We start from the raw sequence: 25523 nt of genomic DNA, 5'->3' as shown, positions 1-25523 counted from the left end.
AGGAGTGTGGTACCATACAGTTAGAAGATCACAGTGCCAGTGACTTCCCTGGCTGCCCAGTGATTAAGACTTCGAGCTGCCAATGCAGAGAGTGCAGGTTCAATCCCTGGTCAGGGAACTAAGATCTTACATGCCACACAGTGCGGCCAAAGGATAAAACACCAACCCCCCTACCCTCCCCCAAAAAAACTACAGTATCAGAAAACTCCTTTGTCTTACCTTCTCAAAATGCCTCCCAAGAGTGAAGCGTTGAGGCATTCAGGGGGTGAGAGGCGTCTCTTCACCTCGGCAATGGTCACCTTGTATTTGGAAGTAGAACTGAGAAGGGACAGACGACCAGGGACAGAGCAAAACAAGTCTGTGGGGTTGACCACACAGGTGCCACCTTTGGAGGGAAAAGTATATTATATATTAATGACCATGAGCACAGATACTAATAACTATATAAAACATAGTTACTATCATGGTGCTACTTAGGATTTGGAAATACCCAGTACGATTTTTCTTATACATTCACCACCTGGGTCATCTCAGAAAGCTGCTCTGAAGATGTCTCTTCCAATAACACTCAAGCTTTGGTTTTCAAATATCACACGGAAAATGTTTGTGAGGGTATGATTTTCATTTTAGCCAAAGTTAGCATCCTATGAAGTGCTGGCTGGCCCACCAATGTTCATTTTGCCATCATCCACACCAAGAAACAACTTCAATTAGTTAAAAATCTCAAACTATACCAACTAGCCCACAAAGGGTAGGTATGATATAGCCATAGCTCTGTGTATGGTTGTGTACACACATATACACAATGAATAGATATAACTGTATCCATGACTTACTATATACACAAAAGTTTTGAAAGCTCTGTTCTAAAATGACTGAGAACTGCCATCTCTCTTCCCTTGTCTATCTGCCAAGTACAGGCACCAAAGTCAGTTAGTCCCTAGGTACCGTTAAAAATCACGTGCCCATTGCCAGACACCTCCAACCCATATGTGCATGCCTGCGTGCTAAGTCGCTTCAGTCCTGTCCGACTCTTTACGATACTATGGACTGTAGCTTGCGAGGCTCCTATGTCCATGGGATTTTCCAGCCAAGAATACTGGAGTGGGTTGCCATTTTCTCCTCCAGGAGATCCTCCTGACCCAGGGATCGAACCTGTGTCTCCTGTGGCTCCTGTATCACAGGCTTTACCGCTGAACCACTGGGGAAGCCCTGCACTGTGCATGAGACACACGAACTTGAGTTAACATTAGAACATAGTAATAGTAACATATAAAATGCTAGTGGCCACTAGCCACAACTAATACTGCTGTGCTTGTTATTATTACTACTACTAGGGAACAAAGCAAAGATAACTGCTGTTGGCAAAAATCACCAAAGCAATATCCCACTGCTGGTGCTCCTGGAGCAGAAGCCTTCTGTCTCCAGGATCCAGAAAGCCCCTGGAGCTTTTCTGTTCTCCAGGAATAACAGAGAACATCCCCAAACTTCAGGCAGCTGAAGTAGACTGAAGACCCAGAGCAATCCGTCAATCATCAGTGGGCAAAGTTTCCTATTGTCTGACCTTCCTTTATTGCAAAAATCCTGAGCCAGTGTCCACACCACTGCATAGCCCCAGGATGCAAGGCTGCCTCCCTGGGCACCAAGGGCAGAGCTTTGGAGGTTCAGTAGCAAGTTCAAATTCAAAGGTTACTTTTCTGAGCATACACTGGATTTCTTGAGTTATGGGCAATTTTAAGACCCATTTCCAGAAAAGGGTCAAGTTCAACGAGGTTAATGAGAAAAAAAAAAGAGAGAGAGACGACAATTAAAGAAAAATGGGCAGGAGAGTGTCAGCTAATATTTTTACTCAAAGGGTGGCTCTCAACTGGCAGCAGAGGCATCTCCTGAGAGCTTGTCAGAAATGCTGAATCGCAAGCCCAGCCCCAGATCTTGAGTAGAGCCTGCATTTGAACGAGCCCCTCAGGTGGTTCAATGTGCACCTTAAGTTTTGAGAAGCGCTGGTCTAGGACTCACCACCCGCCTTCCTTTCTTTGACAAAGCAGCTCAGATGGAATGTTATGTCCATCAGGTCTGTGGCATTCAGATTCAGGTATATTTTCTAGGCACAGGGGTTAAGGAACCTGGGAGGATCTTTAAAAAGCTAAAAGAGGCCCTGGACCTGGGTGCAGAGAACAGACTAACTTTGCCCCACTCTTAGGGGATTTCTACCCCTGTGCTGCCTGGAATTCTTCCTGCTTTCCTAGGGTTATCCAAGATTCCCCTGAAAGTGCTGGCACCCATCAAGGTCTTTCTCCTGAAGCATTCCAAGGCTGGAAATCACCCTGAATGCCTCCTACCCCAAAACACAAGAGAAGATAACGAGAATATCCAAGCAGCCAGCTCGCTACAGGTTGGAAGATGGGCCATGTACCGTTGGCTAAATTCCCAATGCTAGAGTTTGGAAACTTGCCCTCAGTTTGAAATCTGAAAGGTAATAGCTTCAATGATCAGATTTGAATCTTTTTCTTGGTAATTAAACTTGTAGCCAATATAATGAAAAAACATACAAATGCCTGCCTCAGGAGCAGGGAATACAAATTCAACTGTGCTTCTTCACCTCATATTCTCAGAGAAGATTTTAAAACCAATAATAATAATAGCAATAATAATTTCCCCAGATGTCTAGAAGTAGATCCCTGGTGGCTCAGATGATAAAGAATCTGTCGGCAATGCAGGAGACCCTACCTCGACCCCTGGGTCAGGAAGACTCCCTGGAAAAGGAAATGGCTACCCACTCTAGTATTCTTGCCTGGAGAATTTCACGGATAAAGAAGCCTGGAGGGCTCCAGTCTATGGGGTCACAGAGACTCAGACAGGACAGAGTGACTTTGCACACAATGCTCTAGAAACTACCATCATACTTTCACTGATGTTCTCACTTTGTACTTGTAGATGCAAAATGTATTTTAAGGACTTCCACGATGGCACATTGGGTAAGAATCCACCTGTTAGTGCAGGGGACACAGGTTCAATCCCTGGTCCCTGGTCCCTGGTCCAGGAAGATGCTGTGAAGCAACCAAACCCACGTGCCACAGCTACTGAAATCTGCGTGCCTAGAGCCTGAGTTCTGCAACAAGAGCAGCTGTCACAATGAGAAGGCATGTCGCCACAACGAAGAGTAGTTCCTCGCTCAACACAAGTAGAAAAAGCCCACATGCAGCAACAAAGACCAATGCCCTTATCCAGGGGATCTTCCCAACCCAGGGATTGAACCCAAGCTTCCCACATTGCAGGCAGAGTCTTTACCATCTGAGCCACCAGGGAAGCCTAAGAATACTAGAGTGGGTAGCCTATCCCTTCTCCAGGGAAACTTCCCGATCGAGGAATTGAACAGGGGTTTCCTGCATTGCAGGTGGATTCTTTACCAGCAGAGCTACCAGGGAAGCCCAACAAAGACCCAATGCAACCAAAATTAAATAAATAAACTCAAGCAACCACTCAAAAGTTGAGATGAATAAGAAAGTAAGTTAGGTATCAGTAAATCTGGATTTTATTGTCATGTAAGAATCACGACACAGTGAGCTTCAGAACTTAGGTCACACTGAGTTTATCTGAAGCAGAAATATTAAGAAGATAATACCCTGAAGGTTCAGTGGGTTAGGACTCTGTATTTGCACTGCTGGGGGCCCCATGAGCCAGAAACAAACAAAAAAGAAATGATAATGTTTTTACTAAAAATTCACACGTTTTCACCTGAAAATGAGCCTTTCCCTGTGGTCACTATGAATCATTAGCTAATTTATATTCTTGCATAAATCTTCTCTTGCACACTAGCCAGTACACAGTGGAAGACACAGGAATCTCACTCAACTGGTCTCAAGTTTATTATAAGTGTATGTGCTGTTTTCCAAGAAAGGAAAGGGCATAGTTTTAGAACTTTCCTATCTTGGCTAATCTATGGTAGGTGAGACATGAAATTTAGGGAGATGCAGAAGATTGTAATTTTTGTAAAAATTAAAAAAAAAAAAAGTTAAATTGGGCTTTCTCCAACTGGAAAATCGCTCCCTTTGGACAAAGTGAACCCGCATGCTAAAAGCCAGCTACTTTCATGGAAGTCACTGAGTTTGCTACCTAACCAAAGGTGAAATCCCTGAACCCTAGGCCTTCTCCCCTGCATCCAGGTTAGTCTTCTGGCTTATGCTCAAATAAGCATTTATTAGGTAAGTCACACAGACTGCATATTAAGAATATGTTTTATGCACACACAAATTGCCTGGAGGATTTATTTTGTATTCAGGATTAGCCATCAACTCCAGAGTCTTTTATTTTTTATGTCACAGCATCTTTAAAGGGAATTTCTGTTACTTTGATACTTGGCATTGCTGCAGCCTTGGGGAACTCTCTTGTCCTGGCTGAAGATTTGGCAACTTGTAGAGTTTACAGCAGCGCAAGGAACCTGATGTCTTTCTTCCCAGTGCTTTATTTTTTAAGGAGGAAGAAAAGAGTCACAGGTCAACATAACCAGAGTTTTGCATTTGGAATGAAGGTGGGACATCTCTAAGGGGATCCAGATGACAATGATGAGATTTCAAAAAGGAAAGGATGCCAGGGTCAAGGATGCCAAGCCATTGACAGTGTTCCTCCCCAGTGTCGCTAGCTGAAGTTCCTCATGGTACCTGCATTGCATGTCAGCTCTGATTGAAATCATGCAATATTCATTCTAGATCCAGCACTCCAGTTAGGGGCATCTCTGCTGCCATGGCCAAAGTCCTCATGCCCAGCTCTCTTTTCCAAAGAGTACATCTCTTTTCCATTCATAGTGTGCAGAGGCAATAATACTTCCACCGGACTTACTATTTTAAAAATCAAAATTTGGAAATAGAGATTCCTATTTCCAGTGAGGCTTCAAACTCAGATGGGTAGCTATAGTAACAGCATAAGAAATCACCTACTCAAGGTCACTTGTCTAGGACATGGCTATCATAAAAGGGATAACTTTGCCACAGCTGTATTGAAAAGTCAGCCAAAGACGGTATGTGGGGCAAAACCAGCACAAAATACAGAGAGGCAGATCCTCCAGCTGCCAGATTTTGTCAGATCCTATGAAGCTAAAAACAGCGCGGGGAGGGAGCTGCGCCTCTCCTGGTGTGGCCGGGGACGGTGTCGGGGCGGCAAAGAAGTAAAACGTTGGCCATCTAGTGAACCATGCCACTTTAGGGGAGTAGTTCTGGGCCTCAGTCTGCCCATCTGAAAAGTGGGATGCTCTCACCTGCTCTATTTAACTTAAGGAGGTAAATAGGCAAAACGGAGGCACACGCCCTCAGTATCCTGGGTTTAGGCCACTCAACCCCACCATTGTGCTGAGCAGCCGTCGCGGCGCTGGGTGCAAGCGCTGGAGCGCGACAAGACTCCGCCCACTTTGTGCGCGGCTACGGAATCGGAAAGCCAGGCGCCGCTGCCTGGGCGCGCTTTTTCTTCTCCTCCCAGGCAATTAAGGCCGAGGAAACAGCCCGAGCCCTCTCCCAGGAACTGCGGCTCCCCTGGAGCCCCTAAAGCTGCCTCTAGGCTACTCACCCCCACAGGGTGCCTTCCCGTCTCGGAACAGAGCGGGTGATGGCTAGAGGCCCCACGCGCTCTGCAGGTGCGATCAATACTTCCCGGCGGGCTTCCGGGCGCGGGCCCGTGCGCGCAGCCTCTCCAAAGCCGCAGCGCCGCCCCAATCGCCGCCGCCTCGGTGTTGACATAATTAGACCAAATCTTGAGAGCAAAATAAATGTTCTGTTCGCCTTACAGCCAAACAGATGTTTACAATTCAAATGAAAGAAATACAAACGGCAGGGATTTTTTTTTTTCTCTCTCTCTCTCTCTCTCCTTCTTCATCTCCAGTGATCGCTCGCTTTTTCTGACACATTAAAAAATGTGTAAGCGATTACAGGAGTTTCCTGTCCCTGTTTGTTCTTCGGCTGCATTTCTGCGAGGTGCGCGTGTAAATGGGGTGAGGTGGGATCGTTCTCGGCTGCTTCCTCTCTAGCTTCTCGACCTTCTCCATCCCAAACCCCCCAAGAATCCCCTTCCTCCACGCAAAGCGGATGTTAATTGTAATCAAACACCAAAGGGATAGGGGCTTAACTGCAATTAAATAGGCCTCGAGATGCTGTATCTGCAGCGAGTTGCAGTGTTTAGGAGAAGGTTATGTAGTAACAGGTATTACTGGATTACCAGGTCTGAGTGCGCTTCTCCGGGTGCGGATTCCACGCAGAACAAAAGAAAGGGAAGTCTGCATAGAGAGACTACTGTCTTAAGGTGGCGATGGATGTTTAATGGTGTGTGTTAGCGGAGCGGGGGGGAGCAGGGGGTGAAATTAATCCCCATTCCCTAGCGCAGAGAGTGCTTGGGCTTTTGGTGATGTTTAAAGCAATAACGAAATTCAGAGAGGCGGCGGTAGGCTATGGAAAGTAGTCCCCCTTCCCCGTAAAATAGATTTCCCACAAACCAGGCCTCTAGATCCTCTCCTACATGAATTTTAAACTTCTTAAAGGAGACTGAATTCTGGATCTGCAGCATCTGAATTTGGGTAATGCAAGACGGGTAAGGCTCCTGGTGTGTTTCTGACAATATTTTCACAATGGATGAGCCACAGAAATGAGTTTTGGCGGTTTAAGAGCGATTCCCTGGGCTCTGAGGAAAGAAGAGGAATAAGGCTTCTCACCCCGCTTCAATCTTACTCCTTTCAAGACCTGCTGAAAGAGCCAAAAGGCTCTCTCTAAATCCAGCTCCAAAACTCAGGACCCTCACGAAAACCGAAAAAGCAGAAGAAAGTTCATCTTCCTGCCCAAGCCGCCTGTGGGCAGCCATGAAGGCAGCAGACAGGAAGAGCGATCAGGCCCATCCACTGTTATTGGCAGACTGGGCGACTGATGCTAAGCTCCATTTCACGGAAGCTTTTTTTTTTTTTAAATTAAATCAGATCTGACAATGTTTGTACCGCAGCGTAAATGCCTCCGCTGGCGTGCCAGTCACCTCTAAGCGATCTGACAAACTCCAACTCTCTTAAAACGTGCAGAGTTCAGATCATATTAATTCCCCAAAAATGTTTTGATTCAAAGTAGTTTGTATTTTGTGTAGCCACGGGCAATCCGGTAAGCGCTCCTGCCTGCCCGTGGCCGGGTCCGCTCCCTCTCCGCGTGGCCCAGAGGCTATGGCGGTATTTAAGCTTCTGAAATTAGCCTGGGGCTGCAAGGCAGAGTGATCACAAAGCGAAACAAGGGCGCTTCCCCTCTACACTTTTTTCATTTTTTTCTTTCTTCCTTTTTTTTTTTTTTGAGTTTGCCATCCCGATTTCACACACAAAAAAGACCAGGGCCAAAATGTCACTTTTTCACCCAAATATGGAACAGCTATGTCTTCTCTTCTAATCTCCATTCTCTTCTGAAAGCCAGGAGCCCCTACCCAATTGAACCCCTACCCCTGCGATTTCAATCTGGATACACTCATTATTAGCTTCATCATCATCATCGTCGTCATCAACATTGTTCTCCCTCTATTAAATTCTCAGAGCCAGAAATGAAAGGGACCAGCATCTGACAAAAGGGAGGGGGCCATGAGGGAGCCTCAGAAGATTCATGGGGAAAAGAAGAGTGGGTTTTCCTTTCTTTCTTTCTTTTTTTTAATGATTAAAAACACAGACGACTCCTGTAAATAGAAGCCTCATTTCTTCAAGAGATGCCTTTTGAAACCCACTATCTGAATATTCAACGAAGGCAAAGCTCCACTCTGTACGTACAACATTAATATGATCTCTGCAGAATTTGCTACTCAGAAATATTAACATATCAAAGCCGATGCCGGAGGCGAGAGAAGCTATCGATACGCGAGCACAGGGTAAAGTAAAGATTATTGGTTCTGATGGTTGGAGTGGCGGAGCTGCGGGCAAAATCGTGCACACCATTAACCGAGAGTGAGCGCGCGGGGAGCTGCACCTCCGAGGCGGTGGCAAATATTTTATCTAGGTGGTAATTACCTCGCCGCTGCCCCTCTTCCGCTTTCTTTGGCTATAGGGCTTCATTATAGGCAAAAACAATGTAACTGGTACTTACCAAAGTGAGTCAAGGAAATGGTATTTTGTTCTTTGCAAACAGAAGTGGCTAAATTTAAAGAACTGAGATACCCCTACCCCCAACAAGCGCACACACACAACACTGTAAACAGGACAGCTTCTCCCTGGTGAATTTGTGTAGGGCATTAAGGGATCTTTTTTTCTAGAAGAGCATCCGGGGGTCTTGAGAAGTTAAAGAGAATCTCTATTTTTTTTTTCTCCCATTGCATATTTTAGAAATCATTAGAAATTTAAGTTTATCCAAGAGCTCAGCAGGAGAGAAACAATGGCAAAAAGTGGTGCTTTTCAAATCATGTTTCATATGGTGAGTCACCTGCAAAGCATGAATTAGACGAGAAACAGACTTCTCCATCTGAGCTACATTGCACAGTGTGGTCATATAGCAAAGCACTTGAGTTAAAGTCCTCCCAATTCTTGATGAACAAAGGTGGCTTGAGCTATGGATATTAGAATGCTGTGTGCTGCCATGACAATAGAGACAACAAACTTCCTTAACTGTTCTTGAAAAACGAGTCCTAAGATGAAGGACCTGGGCCAGCGGCAGGAGAAACACCACCTTTTAATGCAAGACTTCCTTGCTATCCATTTGTAAATTGTCATGAACATTGATCGTTTCAGAGTAAACAGACACACAGAGACACACTCCCTGGTCTCTGAGGCACAACTAAGTTAATTGGTCTTTTTTTAAGACACGTGGAAATAGAATAGACTCAGCAGCTAAATTCTGAATTCCTTCGCATGGAGGGGGATGGATCAGGTTTAGCCAAACAATAGAGATGTAAACCCCAAGTTACCTCCCATTTTTGCTTGGAGCCCTGCTGTTATTCTAAAAGATCAATATTTGGTTTAAAATACATTCAGCTGTGATTTTTAGGTGAATGACACCGAATTCTACAAGAGCAATCAAACATCACCTAAGGAAAACCATTTCTGTGGCTCTGAGAGGATAGGAACGCAGTTCCCTTCTTGTGGTGACTGGAGAGCGTTGGCCTTTCTTGAATAGCTGGTGAAGTCTATTCCGTAGATCTCTTCAAAAATTCAACTCATTGCACAGCAGCCTGTGCAGACTTTCCAGCTCCCCGCCTGGGTCTCAAATAATTCTAACCCCCTGTCAGCTATTGTATGATCTGATGCAATTTCCAAGCATTTGAAAAGGTGATCTTGGAGCAAGCGCGGAACTGAACGCAAAAACGCAGTAGCGCGAGTCGGGCTCTGCGAGGAGCCGGCTCCGGGCGCTAATTAGTGGCGCTGTCCTTCAGCACCACCGACATCTTCGTGCGCCCTGACTGCTTGGCGTCACCTTTAGTGTGGCCGCCTCAACACACTTGTCACCTGGTCCCTCTTTCACTGTGTGTTTTAACCCCCTCGCTCCAACAATATGTATATTTTATTTCAATTTTCACTAGTCTAGGCCTATTTCATGTCTTTTCAATATGGATGAGTATTGGCCTAGCTGACAAGCTTAAATCTGGCTCATTTTTAAAAAATCTTCGTGGAACAACGCTAGCAGTGCGGGGGGGGGGGGGGGTGGACTTTCAAATCTCCATAGGGTGAAACAACAGATTTAAATAGCCATTTTCCATGTAATGGAAATCCCAAATATCCACTCTGACAATAGTTTCTCAAAGGAAAACATTCTGTTTTCTTCCCACCTCAATTTAAATGGATGTTTCACACTGGACACTGGGTTGTAAAACCTGCAGTTTAAACATGAAAGAAACCAATGCTTCTTATCCATGCAATCCTTTCTTTGGAAAAGCACTGTAGTCTTTCAATAAGCTTTGAAAGGGATGGAGAGGGACTGAAGAACATTTATTTGGTGCCACCAGGAGTGACTCAGTTTTTAGTCGTTCAGTTACTAGAGACAACTGTGGCCCTGGAGCTGGAATTAGTCCTGGTGAATAGGCCATGTCTTATTAATTCGTATGAAGTTGGGATAACAGCTGGTCCCCCTTGCCTTGTGTGCTCCTCGGGTTACTCAGCTTGCTAGGAAAATAAGCCTCAGAAGCTCTGAGTACAGTGAAGTGAGGAAGCCAGTGAAATTGGCATTGCCTTGAGGCTCATAAAATGTCATAGTTCAAAACCTTTTGTCAAAATGGAACATTTGAGATGCAGCCCTCTTCAGTGTCTGGGCCGAAATCAACAGCTCTCCATTCTTGCCTTGCCCCCACCTTCCCATTCCATGGGTAACTCTGGGTTCAGATGTTTTCCTCAACAGATGGGAACAAGAAAGCTTTATCCAGTACAGTTAACACCACCTCCTCTTCTCACCCTCCCTTAAAGAAAGAAATGTTCTGGACACTTAGAAAAATAAGGGCAGCTACAATATTGGTGTTTCATTAGTTTTCCCTGAAGCCCAATGAATTTAGCCTTTCATAGAATCCTTCAAAGCCTCAAGCTAACACCAACACCTCAAACACCCAGGCTGTGGCTGGCACATTTAGGGCTAAAAGAGACCAGAAATTCTGCTCGAGGATGTGATGATGGGGGAAGGGTTTGTGAGAAAGATTTTTTTTTCTTCTTTTTTCTTTTCTCTTTTGCCTCTAACTTTGATTCTGTCACTGTTTCATTGAGGAAGAGCAAATCTCTTCTATCACTCTCTTTTGGGAACAGGCTAGTTCAAGCCTCAGTGGAGTAAGGGAAGCTTTTTAATGTGGGTATGCCTGTGTGGGACAGGCGTAATTGACCAAGAGTCATTGTTTTCTTTATCATCAGGTGGGGATCTGATGTTTAAAAGCACTGCTGGACTTTGAAAACAAAGTAACAGATGAGAGAAGAATGTTTAGTTTCATTATGTTGTTACTTACCCCTTCTTATCACACCACCTTGGCCATTGAGAACAAGCCCACATTGGGCTTCCACAGAGCCCTTAATGAAAGAAAAAGAAATACAATCACTCATATGGATACTAACAGATACATGAGTTAAGTCTTTCAATCTGCCCCAACTCTGAACCCCATATCCTCATTACCCCATAGTAGACATTTAAAAGCAACCATTGAGCTGAAGCAACTTTGGCAGCACACACTATTGTAAGGGGGAAAAAATTGCCAGAAAAACCACAATCTAAAAGTTGTATAAATCTTAAGGTATGCATTTTACAGCACCATACAATATTACACTTCAAAGCACCTGAGTGCCTTTTATCTTGGCATAAGAGAATGAGAAGCCCTTTAAGTCTCCATCAAGGCACATAGCATACATATAGACAGTTTCCACAGCACTTTCTGCATGGAGCAAATTACACTGGAAGTGTCAAGTCTGGCACTGCAGGTTTCTTGGGAGCTCAGAGGAGCTATTTCAAGTGCAGGATTCAAGGTATCTTATGAAGGTACTGTTTTACCCCAGATGTAGAAATATCCTATCATGCTACCCAAAATGTGTCTTATGGAGGGAACACCTTCAGAGTCACTCACTGTATATCTTCAAGCTCCTAGTGGATTGAGGGATCATTTTAGCTGGGAAGAAGGAAAAGGCCTGCTGATTTTTGATTAAGAAAAATAAAAATTTCTGTCTCTCTCTCTCTTTTTTTTCCTGAGTCGAAATGTGTTAAAGGCTCATTTTCCTTTACAAACAAACGAGGTATTGGACTTGAAAGAGGCCTTGAAGGGTGTTAACCTACCCAACAGCCCGTGAAGAGTTAAGTAAATGCGGAGAGAGTCGGTGCATAATAAAAACCCACTGTACAAAACAACCTTTACAGCCCTGGCTCCCTTTTGCTTCCCCATTTTCACCATATTGAGGCAGGCCTGTAAGACCCCCCTTTTCAACTTACTCATGAGCTCTTTCTTATTTTAACTGTTCTGCCTTAAAGTGATTATCAAATCAATATGAAAAAAAAAAAACTTAGAGACTGAGCATAAATTAAAGCGGTGATGGGAAAAGGTGTGACAGTTTCCTTTGTTGGCCATAGCAAATCTTTTTAGGGGACTCAAAGATGGAACTGAAGCCACAAGACTGTTTGCATCTGTTAGGCAGACTTAGACCGCCCTCCAAACCATTGGACTTTCACTTAAAATTCTGTGCAGGGAAAAGTATATTTACATTTGTTGCATTGGAAATGAGGCATATGCTGATGAATGTTTTAAAAAGGAAGAAATAAAAGGAGAGAGACGGGTTTCTCCCACACATCCCCTCCCCATTTCTCTTTTAAAAGTAGCTATGACTGTTTTTCTTTTTCATTTTGACAACTAAGTCCAGGAGGAGTGGAAGAAAATAACTTGCCAGAATTACAACTTTCTCTATATATCCCTATCTTTGTCAAAAATGTATATACACACTTCTATAGACATAGATACATAAATATATCATATACCTCTGTTCTCCATTTCTGCTATTATCTTGGAGTATGTCTCTCTGTATGAATTTCCCCTCAGTGTGAGCAATAAATGGGAAAAGGTAGGTTAAGAATGTTAAAAAAAAAAAAAAAAAAAACATAACAAACAGGATGAAAATAAAGGTTTACAAAATATCTGAAATGGAGATGGTAGAGGCCCAGAAGCTCTCCAAGGGAGGAAACCGCTTTTCCTCCTGGGCTCTGGCGCACCGTTAAGATGTTTATTTTCTTAGAAGAAACGAATCTTGGTCTCTTCACTTAACAAACTTTCCCCCCTCATAAGTAAAACATGTTGTTTGGTCGGATGACATTGCATAAATGACCAGTTGAATGGCACTAAGTCGAAAATTGGATAAACTACGGTGTTCTTTTGCACGGGATTCGCTCTTTGTCTGGTGCTTGCAAATGTTCTAATCCCCTCTTTTGAAAAATACCCGGCTTTGTGCCTAGCACAGAAAAAAAATTTGTACAGATACAAAAAAATCAGCAGCAGACGCGGCTATTAAAAGAAGTAAATAGGTTTTAGTTGAGCTAAGCATTGAATGGCAGATTTTTTTCCTCTTGAGACGTAAGAAGATCCTTGTGAAAAATGTAAAAATGCCCTGAGCGTATAAAATTATTTCATGAATGTAAATGTAGAAAGTCAAGGTTTATGGAGCCAAATCTTTTTTCTTGTGCACCGATCTTGTGGCTTGGGCTCTTTGTTGGGACTGTAAGGGCTTTCACTTTAATTTTAAAATAATCCCTTGCTCAGAGGTAAGTGAGGGGGAAAGATTTTCTGTGCGCAACGAGGGATCTCTTCTGTCTCCAAATCCTGCTCCTCCAGAATCTCCTTTTTCGCTTTGGGGACCTTAGAGAAAGTAGCCAGCTTTGTGCAGACTCACAGGCAAAGCTGTAATTTCAGCCAAAAGAAGTTACAAATTTGTGTCTTCTGGGTCTGTTTGGGACATGTGTAGACTTGGAAATATGGCTGTGACAGTGTATCTACATAATTATAAATTCTATTGTTGGCAAACAATGTGCAAAAATACATAAAGAGAGAAAGTACATCATCTGATTGAGTCATGGCCTTCACTGTAATGTGAATTCCTTCCTTCCTTCCTCTTTCTTTTTTCCCTCTTTTCCTCTCTACCTATCTTTTCTTCTTTCTTCCTCCCTTCTTATTCATCTTCTCTCCCCCCACCCCCTTCCTTATTTCATTTCCTTCTCTTTAAGGAGTTGCATCTTATGTAAAAGTTAATGGCTTGAAGAGACGGGAGAAAAAAAATAATAAAGTTGTGAATCGTCCAGCGGGTGACGAGAGTGGGCACTCCTCAGGCAGCGAGAATTGGGTTCAAGCTTGCACCCGGGTCAAACGCACCGTGCAGAGGCTTTTATTGGGGTTCATTTTTGAGGATTTCATTTGGGATCTTTCACTTTTCACAGCAATCTAGAATATTGGTGAAACTTTCACTGGAGCTCAGGGCTTCCCCCCCATCCCGCCCCGCAAAGTTTTGGAGCAAACCAGCTCCCCTACTTCACAGTAAGCTCCCCACAAGCTCAGTCTGGGACAAATGCCTGAAATACTCGGGTAGACCCAGCAAAGCGCCGAGACTGAGGGTGCGATTGGTCATCAACTTATCGGGTCTTACTCTGAGTCCAGTTGGCTCAACCCCAGCCTCCTTGATCTCCCCCACCCCATCCCCTCAGGGACAGAAATGCGGATTCACAAAAGACCTTGGTGCAGACCGACGGGAAGTAGGGGCCCCGCAGCTAGCCGGACTCCCGAGCGTCCAGGTGAAATGCCTGCTCCAATGAGACGGAGAGAATGGCACACGCCTCCTCTAATTGTTTTGATAACTTTCCATAAGTGGTGTGTGTATGTGTGTGTGAGAGAGAGAGAGAGAGAGAGAGGAAGAGAGAGAGGAGACGGCTTACAGCCGGAGTATTAATGGTGCGGGAGGGGGAGGGAGAGGAGGGGAGGGCGCAGACAAATTCGCCGCATGCTTATTTACCTGCAAGTCGTCGGCTCCCGCGGCGGCCAGCCCCAGGCTGGGCCCTGGCAGGAGTCTTTGATCTGGGTGCATTCCATACTGAGAGCCATGGCTCATGAGGGACAGGTCGTGACGGCGGTAGGCATCGAGGCAGCCCAGCTCCCGCCTCTGCTCGTCCAGGCAGGACGACTTGAGCGCCCGCGCATTGTGCAGGTTAATAAAGTCGGTGGGCTCCCCGTGGTGGATCTGCTGGTAGTACTGCTGCGAGTGGTGGAGCGAGTTCAGAGAGTAGGCGTCGGGAGTGACGGCCGGGTGGCTGTGCTGAAACTCGTAATGGAAGGACTGGTGGTGGAGCGGGGTGTACTGGTGGTTAGTGGAGAAGTAGGGGGACGCAAACTCGGTGCCGGTGGTGGAGTAAGTTAGAGGGGAGGAGGAGGAATAGGCGACAGTGGAATTGGCTACGGACTCCAGACAGCCAAGCTGCATCAAACGGTAGCTGTTTGATCCGTCGTGACGTATCTGGAAGGAAGAGGGGGAAAGGGGAGAGCAGAAAAACTTGAGGTTTGTCATTTTGCAACCGAGGCGCAGCTCTCCCGGAGCCCGGGAGCTTTCTCTGGCTCTCCGAGCGGCGTGAGCGCGCAGGGCTCGGGCCGAGCCGCAGCCCGGCTCCGCGCCTTTGCCAGGGAGCGGCTGCGAGCAGGCGGACTCGGGGTGGGCGGCCTCGTCCTCACAGTCGAGAGCGCGGAAGAAAAAAAAAAAAAATCCCCCACCCTATATAGGTGCGGGTGACACACACACACACACATACACACGCGCGCGCACACACGCGCACACACACACACACACTCAGCCCCTGCCCGACTTGCACAGGGAGCTGGGCTCCGGGAGCCAGGTTTGCCATTGACTCCGGGGCTGCCCGGAGCAGAACCAGCGAGTCCACAGGAGCCTCGGAGCCACACCAAGCCGCTCCCAACGGCGAGATGGCTCGGCGGTCCCTGCCGGGATGGTCTGCCAGAGCTTCTCAAAATCATTATCTATGTATTTTTTTTTTTTAATCCAGTCTGTGCAAATCGTCCAACTTGCTCATTTCTTAACCATTTGGGGCAAGGAATCCGACGCCCCCCACCCCCTGTTCTGCTTTACTTTCTAGAATAAGCCCATTCCAAACGAGGTGCGTGTTCCCCACCCCCCTTGGCCACCTACCCGCCCCCCCTCATCAATCTCTTTACTTTGCGTTTCTGAGTATCTTTTCTCCATCTCTATCTCTTTCTCCTCACCCCTCCTCCCTTTCTTTATTATTAGGATTATGTTTTTCCCCCTCATTATGGCAAATGTTTCTTAACGTGGCAGAGAGTTGCCCTTCCTGGCGACAGATGTCATAACGAACTTTCCTCCCTTTCCTTCCTTAACTTCCCCCCGAAAGCCAGATTATAATTAAACGTAACGGTCCAATATAGATTAGAGACAGGGAAAGCTGCCACCGCCGCCGCCACCACCGCCGCCACACACACGCGCGCTCAAAAAAAAAAAAAAGTAATAATACCTCGGCATCGTGGACTAGTCCCGGAAAGGTAGTTGACATGTTGGGTTTCTCCGAAAGCTTACGATGCAATTTCCCCCTCCAAAAAAAGAATCAGGAAAAAAATCCAAACTTCTTGTATTTTCCAATTTTTTTAAGGAAAAAAAAATGTTCTATAGATAGAGATCTAAATTGTAATGGCTTTGCCCGGATCAGATAGCTCCTTGCCTCGTACTCACTTAAAAACCTGTAGGAACAAAATTTTCCCTCTGCACAAAAGCAGCTCCCTGGAACAGATTTTGTACTTGCTGAGTATTTCTTTGGCTGATGTCGTAGGTCCCTTGGTAATATAGAAGTTTTGAAAATTAAGCATCAGCACTGAGAACTGGGAGGACAATAGGCAGAAGAGATTTATCCCAGGAGACAAGGAATAAATATTGTATCTTCGCCTAATAAGGAACTGGAGGTTCTTTCAACATTTTTATCCATTTTTTCCAACCTTTATCATGCTTTTCTATACCGGCTGAGGTGGGGACTCATCTCTGCAGAGAGCATTTGCACACATTTTATTGTGAAGATAAAGATCTAGCCCTGCTGTGTGTATATTAGAGATAGAAATATATATTAATTAAAGCTTCCTTTTCCAAGTAAGTGTTCATTCCTATTGGTTCCACTTCCTGGTTGCTGAAAGCTGCTTTTTTTCCAACAAGCACCCAAATCAATTTCACCCAGATTGGGGTATCTGCCTTTGCCCAAGTGGGAACAATACTCCTCTGTCCACATTTACATGAATTTGGGTTCTTTTCCCTTTTTTTGAAAGGCAACACCTGGCAGTAGCTTACACTTTCAGCAGCTTTAAAACAAATAACTATGATGGGCAGTCCCCAGTTTCCCTCATAAAGAAATAGTGTAACTGGCAATATATTTAAGAAAAATATAAGAGAATAAAGACTTGTGACAAGATTCTACATTTAGGTGAAACGTTGTCTTCCACTTCTCAACCCAACCCGTTTCCCCCTCTTTTTGTATTTTCCTTCTTCTTTTTCAGAATGACTGCCAAATAGGGGGTGGGGTGTGGACCATTTAGCACTGGTACAAGGTATTTAAACACCATTACCCCCTAAATAACCCTTATATGTTTGAGTGTAATATTTTACAAAGAGAGGGCAGAAAGGAGGCAGTGCACACCTAGCTTGGTCTCTTTGGTGGCTTTCTCAACTTCCAAACAGTGTTTGAGCTTTACTTCGTTCAAAATTCAGCTTCCCACACTAAGTGCTCTAGCGCCTGGAGTGGGTAGCTGTGGCTACAGGCCCTCAATACTGAGGCTCTGCTGATCCGCTAGCCAACTCTGCCTATCTCCTAAGAACTGGCTGGCCCCACAGACTCATCTCAGAGATAGAAGGGGTAATTTGGTCTTAATTGCCATTTCATTTGGTTAGCTTTTAAGTGTTTAAGCTAAGAAGGTGTCTTAATAATAAGCCGCAGGCAAACAGGCATGTGGCTTTTTTTTTTTTTAGGTCGGGGTTTGGGAGGGTTTATTAGGATCTGCTCATGCAGGCTAACTGGGGCTGTCACTCAGCGCTCTTCGCTTTATATAAATGGACAAAGGCACACGACAAGAATTGAAATGCACTTTCTGAAATGGAGATCCATGATGCTTCAGTCCTGAGCAAGGGTCAGCTGCCAACACTTGCTGCCCTTTTCAAGGTGTGCACGTGCCCCCCTCCCAACTTCTTGAAATTCCATATTTTGGTTTAATGAAACCAGCCCAATGAAGATGAAAAGCAAGAATGACCGACCAACTTGATCTTTAAGTAGGAGGGGTAAGATAAGGGCCATTGCCACTGAGAAGATGACTTCCAAAAATGCTTGCAGTGAAACCTTTTGTTTGGCAGGACCAAGAAAGGCCTCTATATTCAGCCCACAGACAAAACAACTGTCCGTGGGAGCCTGCTCCCACGACCTTCCAGCAGGAACTTCCACCCCTACAATACTTCCCCCGCAGAAGAAGAATGTGTAGGGCCTGAAGCTTACCTGGGGAATGGCCAGACACCCTTTCTTTCCCTGGGTGACTGTTGTCGGTTTCCCAGTAAGTCCCAGCTGAGAAGGATGGCCCCTTCTCAGACAAGCTGCAAATCCCTCCCCCAGCTCCCCTACTGTCAGATACATCTCCACTGAAGTTGAAGGGACCTTCTTTCCCCGGCTTAGGTCCAGGCAGCAGACGCAAAACCCTGTCCCTCAGGAGTGACCAGGATGCCCAAGATATCTTGGCCGCCTGCTCTGCCTGCTTGTCCCAGCCTGTTTGGCCCTGCGTTTGTCCCGGTCGAGGCAAAGATCCACAGCCAGCCCCTGCACTTCTGATCCTCCCGGTGATGAGCTTTTGCCTCGAGATGAGTACATCCACAGAATGACCTCTGATTGCCTCGGCCATCTGAATCCTTCTGGACATCACCAAAGTCCTGGTGAATGTACCTCTCCCTTCCACTCCCTAACCCCTCGCTGTTCTCCGGAGTGACTTCTAGGTGCCAAGACAAAAGACGCCCAGGGCTTCATTTACTATGCTTCTAGACCTCCCACCGCTGCCCTTACCGTGATATTAGAGGAAACTAAAGATCGTGAAGGGTGAGGATAAAAATAATAATAATAATAATAACTTGTATTTAAAGGTGATGAAGTGTGGAGGATAAAGTGCTTCTCTTTTTGCTTAGGAGTCTACTTTGCCAGGACCCACGTGTTCTTTGGAAAGTGCTCCTCTCACCCGACTGCCCCAGCTTCCTGCACCAGCGTCTCAAAACTGTAGGGAAACCCCATTTGACCAACTGCTTCCTCTCGCCTCATCCCAACTTAAAAAAAAAAAAAAAAGCTGTTTGTCCCTGAAAGAGAAGTTGGGGGAATCATGTGTGCCATATGCACATACTGGTCAGCAACTCCCTTCCATCTGCTCTGGGGTTGCTCAACGCGCCCCTTTTCTAAAGAAACTCATCGAGGCAGGTGTGTGCTGTGCTTGGTGTCTGTGTGTCTGTGTGTGTGTGTGCTGTGTGTGTGTGTGTGCTGTGTGTGTGTATGTGTTCTGTGTGTGATATGAGAACACAGGATTTGTTTCTGTCAGACAGACCCCTCCCCCATCTTCCCTTCCCATCCAATTAATAGTCTTAAGCAATTAATAAATGCCATCTTGCTTGATCCAAAAGGCTGGGCTTTTCAGCAAAGCTCATTCCTCTTTCTCTGCTTGGGCCCTTTCCGGGAGAGCGACTGGCCACACATTCTCCAGCGGGCGGCGTAATTGAATTAACTGGCCAAGGCGAGTTGGAGACACAGTGACAATCGCCTGGGGCTCCCTCCCTCAGGAAACCGATAGTGAGCATCCCAGCCTGAGCCCCGAGGCTCGGCTGGCTCCCGCCCACTCGAGATGGCTCATAAAAGCACAGAGCACCAGCCTGGAACCCTAGAAGCTGGAGAGGGTTTCTCTTAGCACCCAGCGCTTCTGTTCTGCCTTCTGATTCTATGCTCCTCACTCCAGGAGGGATTGTTCCAATGCAGTCGCTTTACAGATCTGCAGGGAAATCTTTATATCTATACTAACTGTTTTGGTTGGGATCCAGAGCTGGAGAAGAGGGTTTCTGAATGGTTTCCTATAGTTCAGACTTTGATACGGGAAGCTCAGGACCTGTCCTGGGCTTCTGAGAGCATGCATGCTAAGTCGCTTCAGTCGAGTTTGACTCTTTGTGACCCCATGGACTGTAGTCCACCAGGCTCCTCTGTCCATGCAATTCTCCAGGCAAGAGTACTGGAATGGTTGCCATGTTCTTCTCCAGGGGATCTTCTAGGCTGGTAGCATATCGGTCACCTCAGTTTTCATCCAGTCCCAAGCATCTCCATGGAAAAGGTCTGCCACCTACTGTGCGTTTGAGTTTTGTAGACAATTAGCAACAAGCAAGGGCCTATCCCTAGTTTTATTAAAATATATTTCTCCTCCTCCTCCTGCTTCTTCCTGCTTGGAATTCCTTTTGCTCCTCCAAATGGACATTTTTTTTCCTGTTGCTTGAATGGACTTTCCCTACAAAATTGCTTGCATAATGCTAAGTGAAGTAGAGTAGTTAAGGACTTGTAATTACATGGGCATTTTTCAACAACAAACAAAAACCCTTCCTTGTATATTCACATACACCAACCAAGATTTCTCATTTCCTCTCTCCGTTTTTCCTCATTTCTTTTCTTTCTTCCTTCCTCCTTAGAGGAAGGTAGAGATTGAATTCATCAAGCTTTAAGACAGCCTTGTGTACATTCTCTAATAATGAAATTTAGTGTGGTCTGTTCCCAGTGGGGGAATATGATTCCATAACCCAGACATGAGATGGCAGAATAGGAGACAATTTTTACGATCACAAAGACCCTGTCTTCAGAACCATACTTGTACAGGAAAACAGCAAAACACTGACGATCCAATATTTTCTCTCCAGAGTGGCCAGGAGGTGTTAAACCTGTTCATCAGTACCTCTCCTGGCCCTTTCAAGCTTTCAAGCCCATCTCCTTTTACTTTTTATTTCAGATGCACATAAGGAGAAGAGGTGCCTTTAGAGATTTTTAAAACCAACAAAAAACAGTGTCCTATCTTAGTGGTGTCTTATGTGGGTGGTGTTTTGGTCCTATCTGCCCTCACCCTGTGAATCTCTCATCTTCTGAACACTCTGAGCTGGATAGTCTTCTAAGACATCAGCCTAGGGTCTCCAAGAGCCAACCACACAGGGGTCCCTGTTTCACAGTCCCTCAGGATTGTATTGACCTTGAAGCATCTTCTTATCCAAGGACCTACTCTGGTGTGATTCTCCTGGCATCTCCCCATAGTGGGTAGGTGGTGGGTGGGGGAATAATCCTTCAGGTGGTGGAAAGGGAGACAAGCTGGGTCCACTAGACAGTTTCATAATCCCTGGTTCATTCAGTTTTCCTGACTAGACAAGCTAGGGAGAGAAGAGTGCTCCAAATATCAGGAAAATTCGGGTGGGAGCCAGGAATCTAAAACTTGATCCAGTTACATGGACCGGGATATTACAGGAGAAAAGTCATGGCAACGTGAGTAGGTAAAGCGCTCGCTCCAGGTCAGATTCCCCTACCCCTACCCCTACCCCTAGAGAAAAATAAATAACTTGCCTTTCTTCTGTTTGCCTAAGCTGGTGCTGAGTCTGGAAGTCTTTCTAAGGGTCCCTCCCCTTGCCTTTCCAGTGAGGATTCGCTAACTCTTCTTCCTCTTGGGGGTATTCCCTACCCCCAATCCCATTCATCCATCCATCCACAAGAAAAGGTCCACTTTTAGAAAAAAGGTTACCTTAATTGCAAATGAGAAACGGCAGCCTATTTTTAGAAAGAACTGTGGGGTATTTAGGAGAAATTAACATTTCTGATAGACTCGCCAGTCATTTCAGTTTAAGGGTTGTCATTGATTTAAAAATCAAACAAACAAATTCTGTTTTCTTTTTCTTTCTTTCCTTTTTGTAAACTTTTTTTTTTTTCCCCCCCCTATAAAACCTTCAGGCAGGACCCTACCGCCCCGCCCTCTCGGCTGTTTGTCAAAAGCCTAACGCGGATCTGTATTCCGCCGTAGCCTTGCAGCCCACAGGCAACGCGGATTCCGTAATCGTACAGAGAAAATGCATTTGCAAGCAATTAAAAAGCCCCGCGAACGTATTAGTCGAAAATTAAGCGGCAGAACTCTCTCGTCTGAAGTCTTCCCTTTGATAACAGTGCAACTTGGAGCGGAGGCCCTCATCCGAGAGGGCGGACTCCTCGCCCTGCTGCAGCAGCTGCTAAGTTGGGCCGGGGCGGGGCGCCCACCCTCTCCCCGCGGCGCAGCCGCAGCCCCGCGGGTCTGGGGGCGCCAGCCCCGCGCGGTCTGGGGGCGCTCACCCTAGGCAGCCGGGCGAGCCCTGGAGGGCGCGGCGCCCGGAGGTCTCCCGGCTGGCTGCGCTCTCCCTGGGCAGGAAGCTGAGGCCTTGCTCTCCCAAGGGAAACTTGCCTCTTTTAGCTAAGAAACGCGTGAGTTCGCAAACGACCGCGCTGCGTCGCTCGCTCCTCCCTCCGTAGGTCTAACCTTGGAGAGTGTTAGGGGTTTTGGAAAGTCAGCCGGCCGGAGTTCCAGTATCCTGAGCCCTCGTTTACTAAAGCACATTTACAAGTGTTGACTGCTCTGATCCCGAAAGCACACTCTCTCCCCGTTACTTTCTTTTGATAAAGCAAAGAGTAGCAATTAAGTAACAGCAACACTAACACCGGGCACTTCTACGTGTGAGCTCGGTTCCGAGCTCTTCAGGAGCGTTGTCACCCTACACATCCTTCCAGCATCCGTATGAGTCAAGCATCATGAGGTAGGTACAGTGTGTTACTATCTGTGTGAGACAGGTGTGAGCGCCAACGAGAACCCTGAAGCGCTCGGCTGCTCAAGACTCTCCCTCGCCCAGCAGGTGGGCAAGCGGTGAAAGTGAGGTTCAAAGAGATTTGAGTGATCGCCTGGGTCACAGGAGCTTTGAACTCAGTGACTTTCGGATTCAAATCCAGATCTCTCTCCCCCGTCCCCCTCCTCACTACATCTTCTGGCTTCTCCTGCATCTAAACTTTTACCAGGTTTTAATTTCCTCCTTTTATGCCCAGTCTCCATTCCTTTCTAGATGTCTAACAGAACGCACCCACACGAGGCACCCACATCGAGGCATCGAGGCCCCCGGTCCAAGTTTTTTCTGTAGTAGTAAAAGAGGATCGTCTTGACACTCTTGGCTGCAAATCCAGGTTCCCAGATCTGGCCCCTCCCTTTACTGGTGTGGGGGGCTTCCTGAGTCTGCCCCCCATCTCCCCACCCCCAGGACGGTCTGTCTCTGGCTCTATCCCCGGGAGACAGTGGTTCTGGCCGGCCGGCCCCAGCATTGACGCTCTGAGGCTGCGGCGCGAACCCGGGAGCCAGGCCGCAGGGGCGGCCAGAGGTACCCACCAAGCTCCTCTTCTACGTCCTTCCCAGTTCTGCGGCGGCTGTGGTTTTGGCTCCACCGCGGGCCTCCCGGGCCCCTTTGTAACTGAGATGGCTAATAGTGCTGCTGTAGAACCGCCGGATTTGGAACCACACAATCTGAGCTTCAATCCCCGATTCTACTTGAGCAACTTACTTCATTTTCTCACTTGTACAACGAAAGATAAATTACTAACGCTTAGCTCCTCTGCCTGTTGTGAGGCTGAAGTGGAAAAATAATCTTATTATCTATCTGTCCTTTTAATCAGTCTGGATCGAGGGGAGCTTTTAATAAGTGTTGGGTATTATTATTCGAAAGGAGGGCAATTGTTAAGAGAGGTTTTGTTAGTAGGACATCCCCGCTTCCTTAGGGTCCATTTTTGCAGCCCTTGAACAGATGGCACCAAAGAAAATCTAGCTGAGAGGGACTCCAGAGGCCACAAGATCCTATCCTTTGCTAAAGTGTAAAGTCACACAACTAAATAAGCCACAGGGCCAGGGCCAGAGCTGCACCTCAGACGCCTGTGGTTGCATCCACATAGTCCAGGGCCTCTCTTCAGGATCCAGGGAATGGACAGCTCACTCCCTCCACCCCACTTTCTTTTATGGCTAATAAGTATTTTCCCTTGATTTAATTAACATGTTGGTCTGTAAAAAATTTTGAATTTCATTTCTTCTCATTCACTCCTTCACTCTCTCTCCCCTCTTCATTTCCTCCCCTTCCTTCTCCTCTCCCCCTACTTTTGCCCCAGAGTCCCCATATGCTTCCTGGGATCCTACTCATTTATCTCCCTCCTTTCTAATCTCTGGCTTCCCTGTGGCTCAGTGGTAAAGAATCTGCCTGCCAATGCAGGAGACACGAGTTCAATCCCTGGTCGGGGAAGATCCCCTGGAGAAGGATCCAGTATTCTTGAATATATTCTTGCCTGGGAAAACTTCATGGACAGAGGAACCTGGCAGGCCATAGGGGTTGCAAAAGAGTCGGACATGACTGAGCAACTAAAGAACAAGAACAAACAACTTCTAATTTCCAAAGGCTTTTGTCTCACCTTGGGCTCAATATCCTGGGCATCTTCTTAGTGATGTGGTCGGGAGAGGAGGGTCGTGTGCTTCTCCATCTTCAGTGTTTCAAGTTCCGGTCACCCTAGTACCTGTCTCACCTCCTACCTTCTAACCACCCACTGTGGGTCTGCCTAGTTGCTGACCCCAAGCCCCTGCCTCTGCTTCTTCTCCCTCCTAGTAACCTTGGGGAGCTTTGAGGCATCCAGGCAACCAAGGCCTCCTTTTTTTTTTTTTTTTTTTTACTAAAAGAGCTTTGTCTGCTTCTTCTGTCAATTACCCCAGCAGCCTCTCAGAGGTCCCGTTTATTTTTCCATTGACCTTTTCTTCCTTATGTACTGGAACAATGGCTTATTATTTTATTTATCTTAATCTCTGGTGCAATCTCCCTTTTATTCTTCAACTTGGCTGTGCTAGTGTTTGCCTTTACACTTTCTTGACTTCATTATGTAATCTTGCCGAATCTCCACGCTCTGTGCATGCTGTTTAGACCTCACGTCTGTCTTTTACTTACCCTTGAATAGTTTTGTTTTGAAACTCCTAGTCCATCCATATTTACCTTATTCCTTTGTTTCCTACTATCTGTCTGCTGCCTGGAATGCCCACGGATATTGTCCAGAAATTTGCACCAATCCTGCTTTATTGCACATCTTACCTAACAGGATGCTTTGTTTAAAAAAAAATTTTTTTTTTTTTTCCTACTTTCGTCCTGCCATTTTTGGCAGCCTGTGATAATGCTCCTTCTTTCCAAGTCATTTCTGGTTATAGGGTTCATGTGGTCCTTAGACAATTGCTAAGTTTCTCTCTTTTGATTTCCCTTTGAACAAGTGGAAGATGATAAAGAATGCATAAATCCTGCCACAAATTAGCTCTGTGACTTTAGACAAGTTACTTCACCATTCTGTTCTCTCTCACAACCAGGTAATGTTAAATGGGGGCTAAATATGTATGAACCAGCATTGTAACTGATAATGTGCTTTAAAATGATTGGGTATGATTTATTTCTGAAAATCACCTTCTTGCTGATAAGCCAAGTTGCCTCATTAGTTTTGTATCAGCTCTGATTGTGATGAGGGCTTCCTTTGTGGCTCAACTGGTAAAGAATCTGCCTGCAATGCAGGAGACTTAGGTTCAATCCCTGGTTTGGGAAGATCCCCTGGAGGAGGGAAAGGCTACCGACTCCGGTATTCTGGCCTGGATAATTCCATGGACTGTATAGTCCATGGGGTCGAAAAGAGTTGGACACGACTGAGTGACTTTCAGTCTACTAATTGTGATGAAGAGTGTTGTTTCTCTTCCATGACTCATCCTTTCCAACAGTAAATTCTGCTTTGTCTGTCTTTGTAGAAATGTTTACATTTCTACTAATTTCCATATGAGAAGACTGTGTTCCAGAAGTCTAGAATCAGGAGACACTTTTTGCTCAAGTCTATTCTCCATTCTGGAATCACAGAAAGCCTCGAGGGAACCTATATGCACCTTCTAAATTGCCAGTCTCTTTTTATTATTTATTTGGCTGCAATGAATCTTAGTTGCAGTTTGCAGGA

The 25523-nt window shown here is 46.0% G+C and overlaps 1 protein-coding gene across 1 annotated transcript in view; it reads right to left on the bottom strand.

The window, feature by feature from the left end:
* TFAP2D (transcription factor AP-2 delta) overlaps positions 1-16083 on the bottom strand; it is a 59925-nt gene extending 43842 nt beyond the window's left edge. The window contains exons 1-4 of the mRNA XM_061398397.1: positions 15951-16083; positions 14429-14926; positions 10906-10966; positions 220-385 (exon numbers count right to left, since the gene is read on the bottom strand). Coding sequence (XP_061254381.1) covers positions 220-385; positions 10906-10966; positions 14429-14926; positions 15951-15989 — 764 coding nt within the window. The 5' untranslated portion in view covers positions 15990-16083. The remainder of the gene's footprint in view (positions 1-219; positions 386-10905; positions 10967-14428; positions 14927-15950) is intronic.
* Between the last annotated feature and the right edge of the window lie 9440 nt (positions 16084-25523).

The sequence above is a fragment of the Bos javanicus genome, chromosome 23 (genome assembly GCF_032452875.1).
Source record: "Bos javanicus breed banteng chromosome 23, ARS-OSU_banteng_1.0, whole genome shotgun sequence".
NCBI lineage: Eukaryota > Metazoa > Chordata > Mammalia > Artiodactyla > Bovidae > Bos > Bos javanicus.
This window is presented reverse-complemented; position numbering and strand designations above follow the sequence as displayed.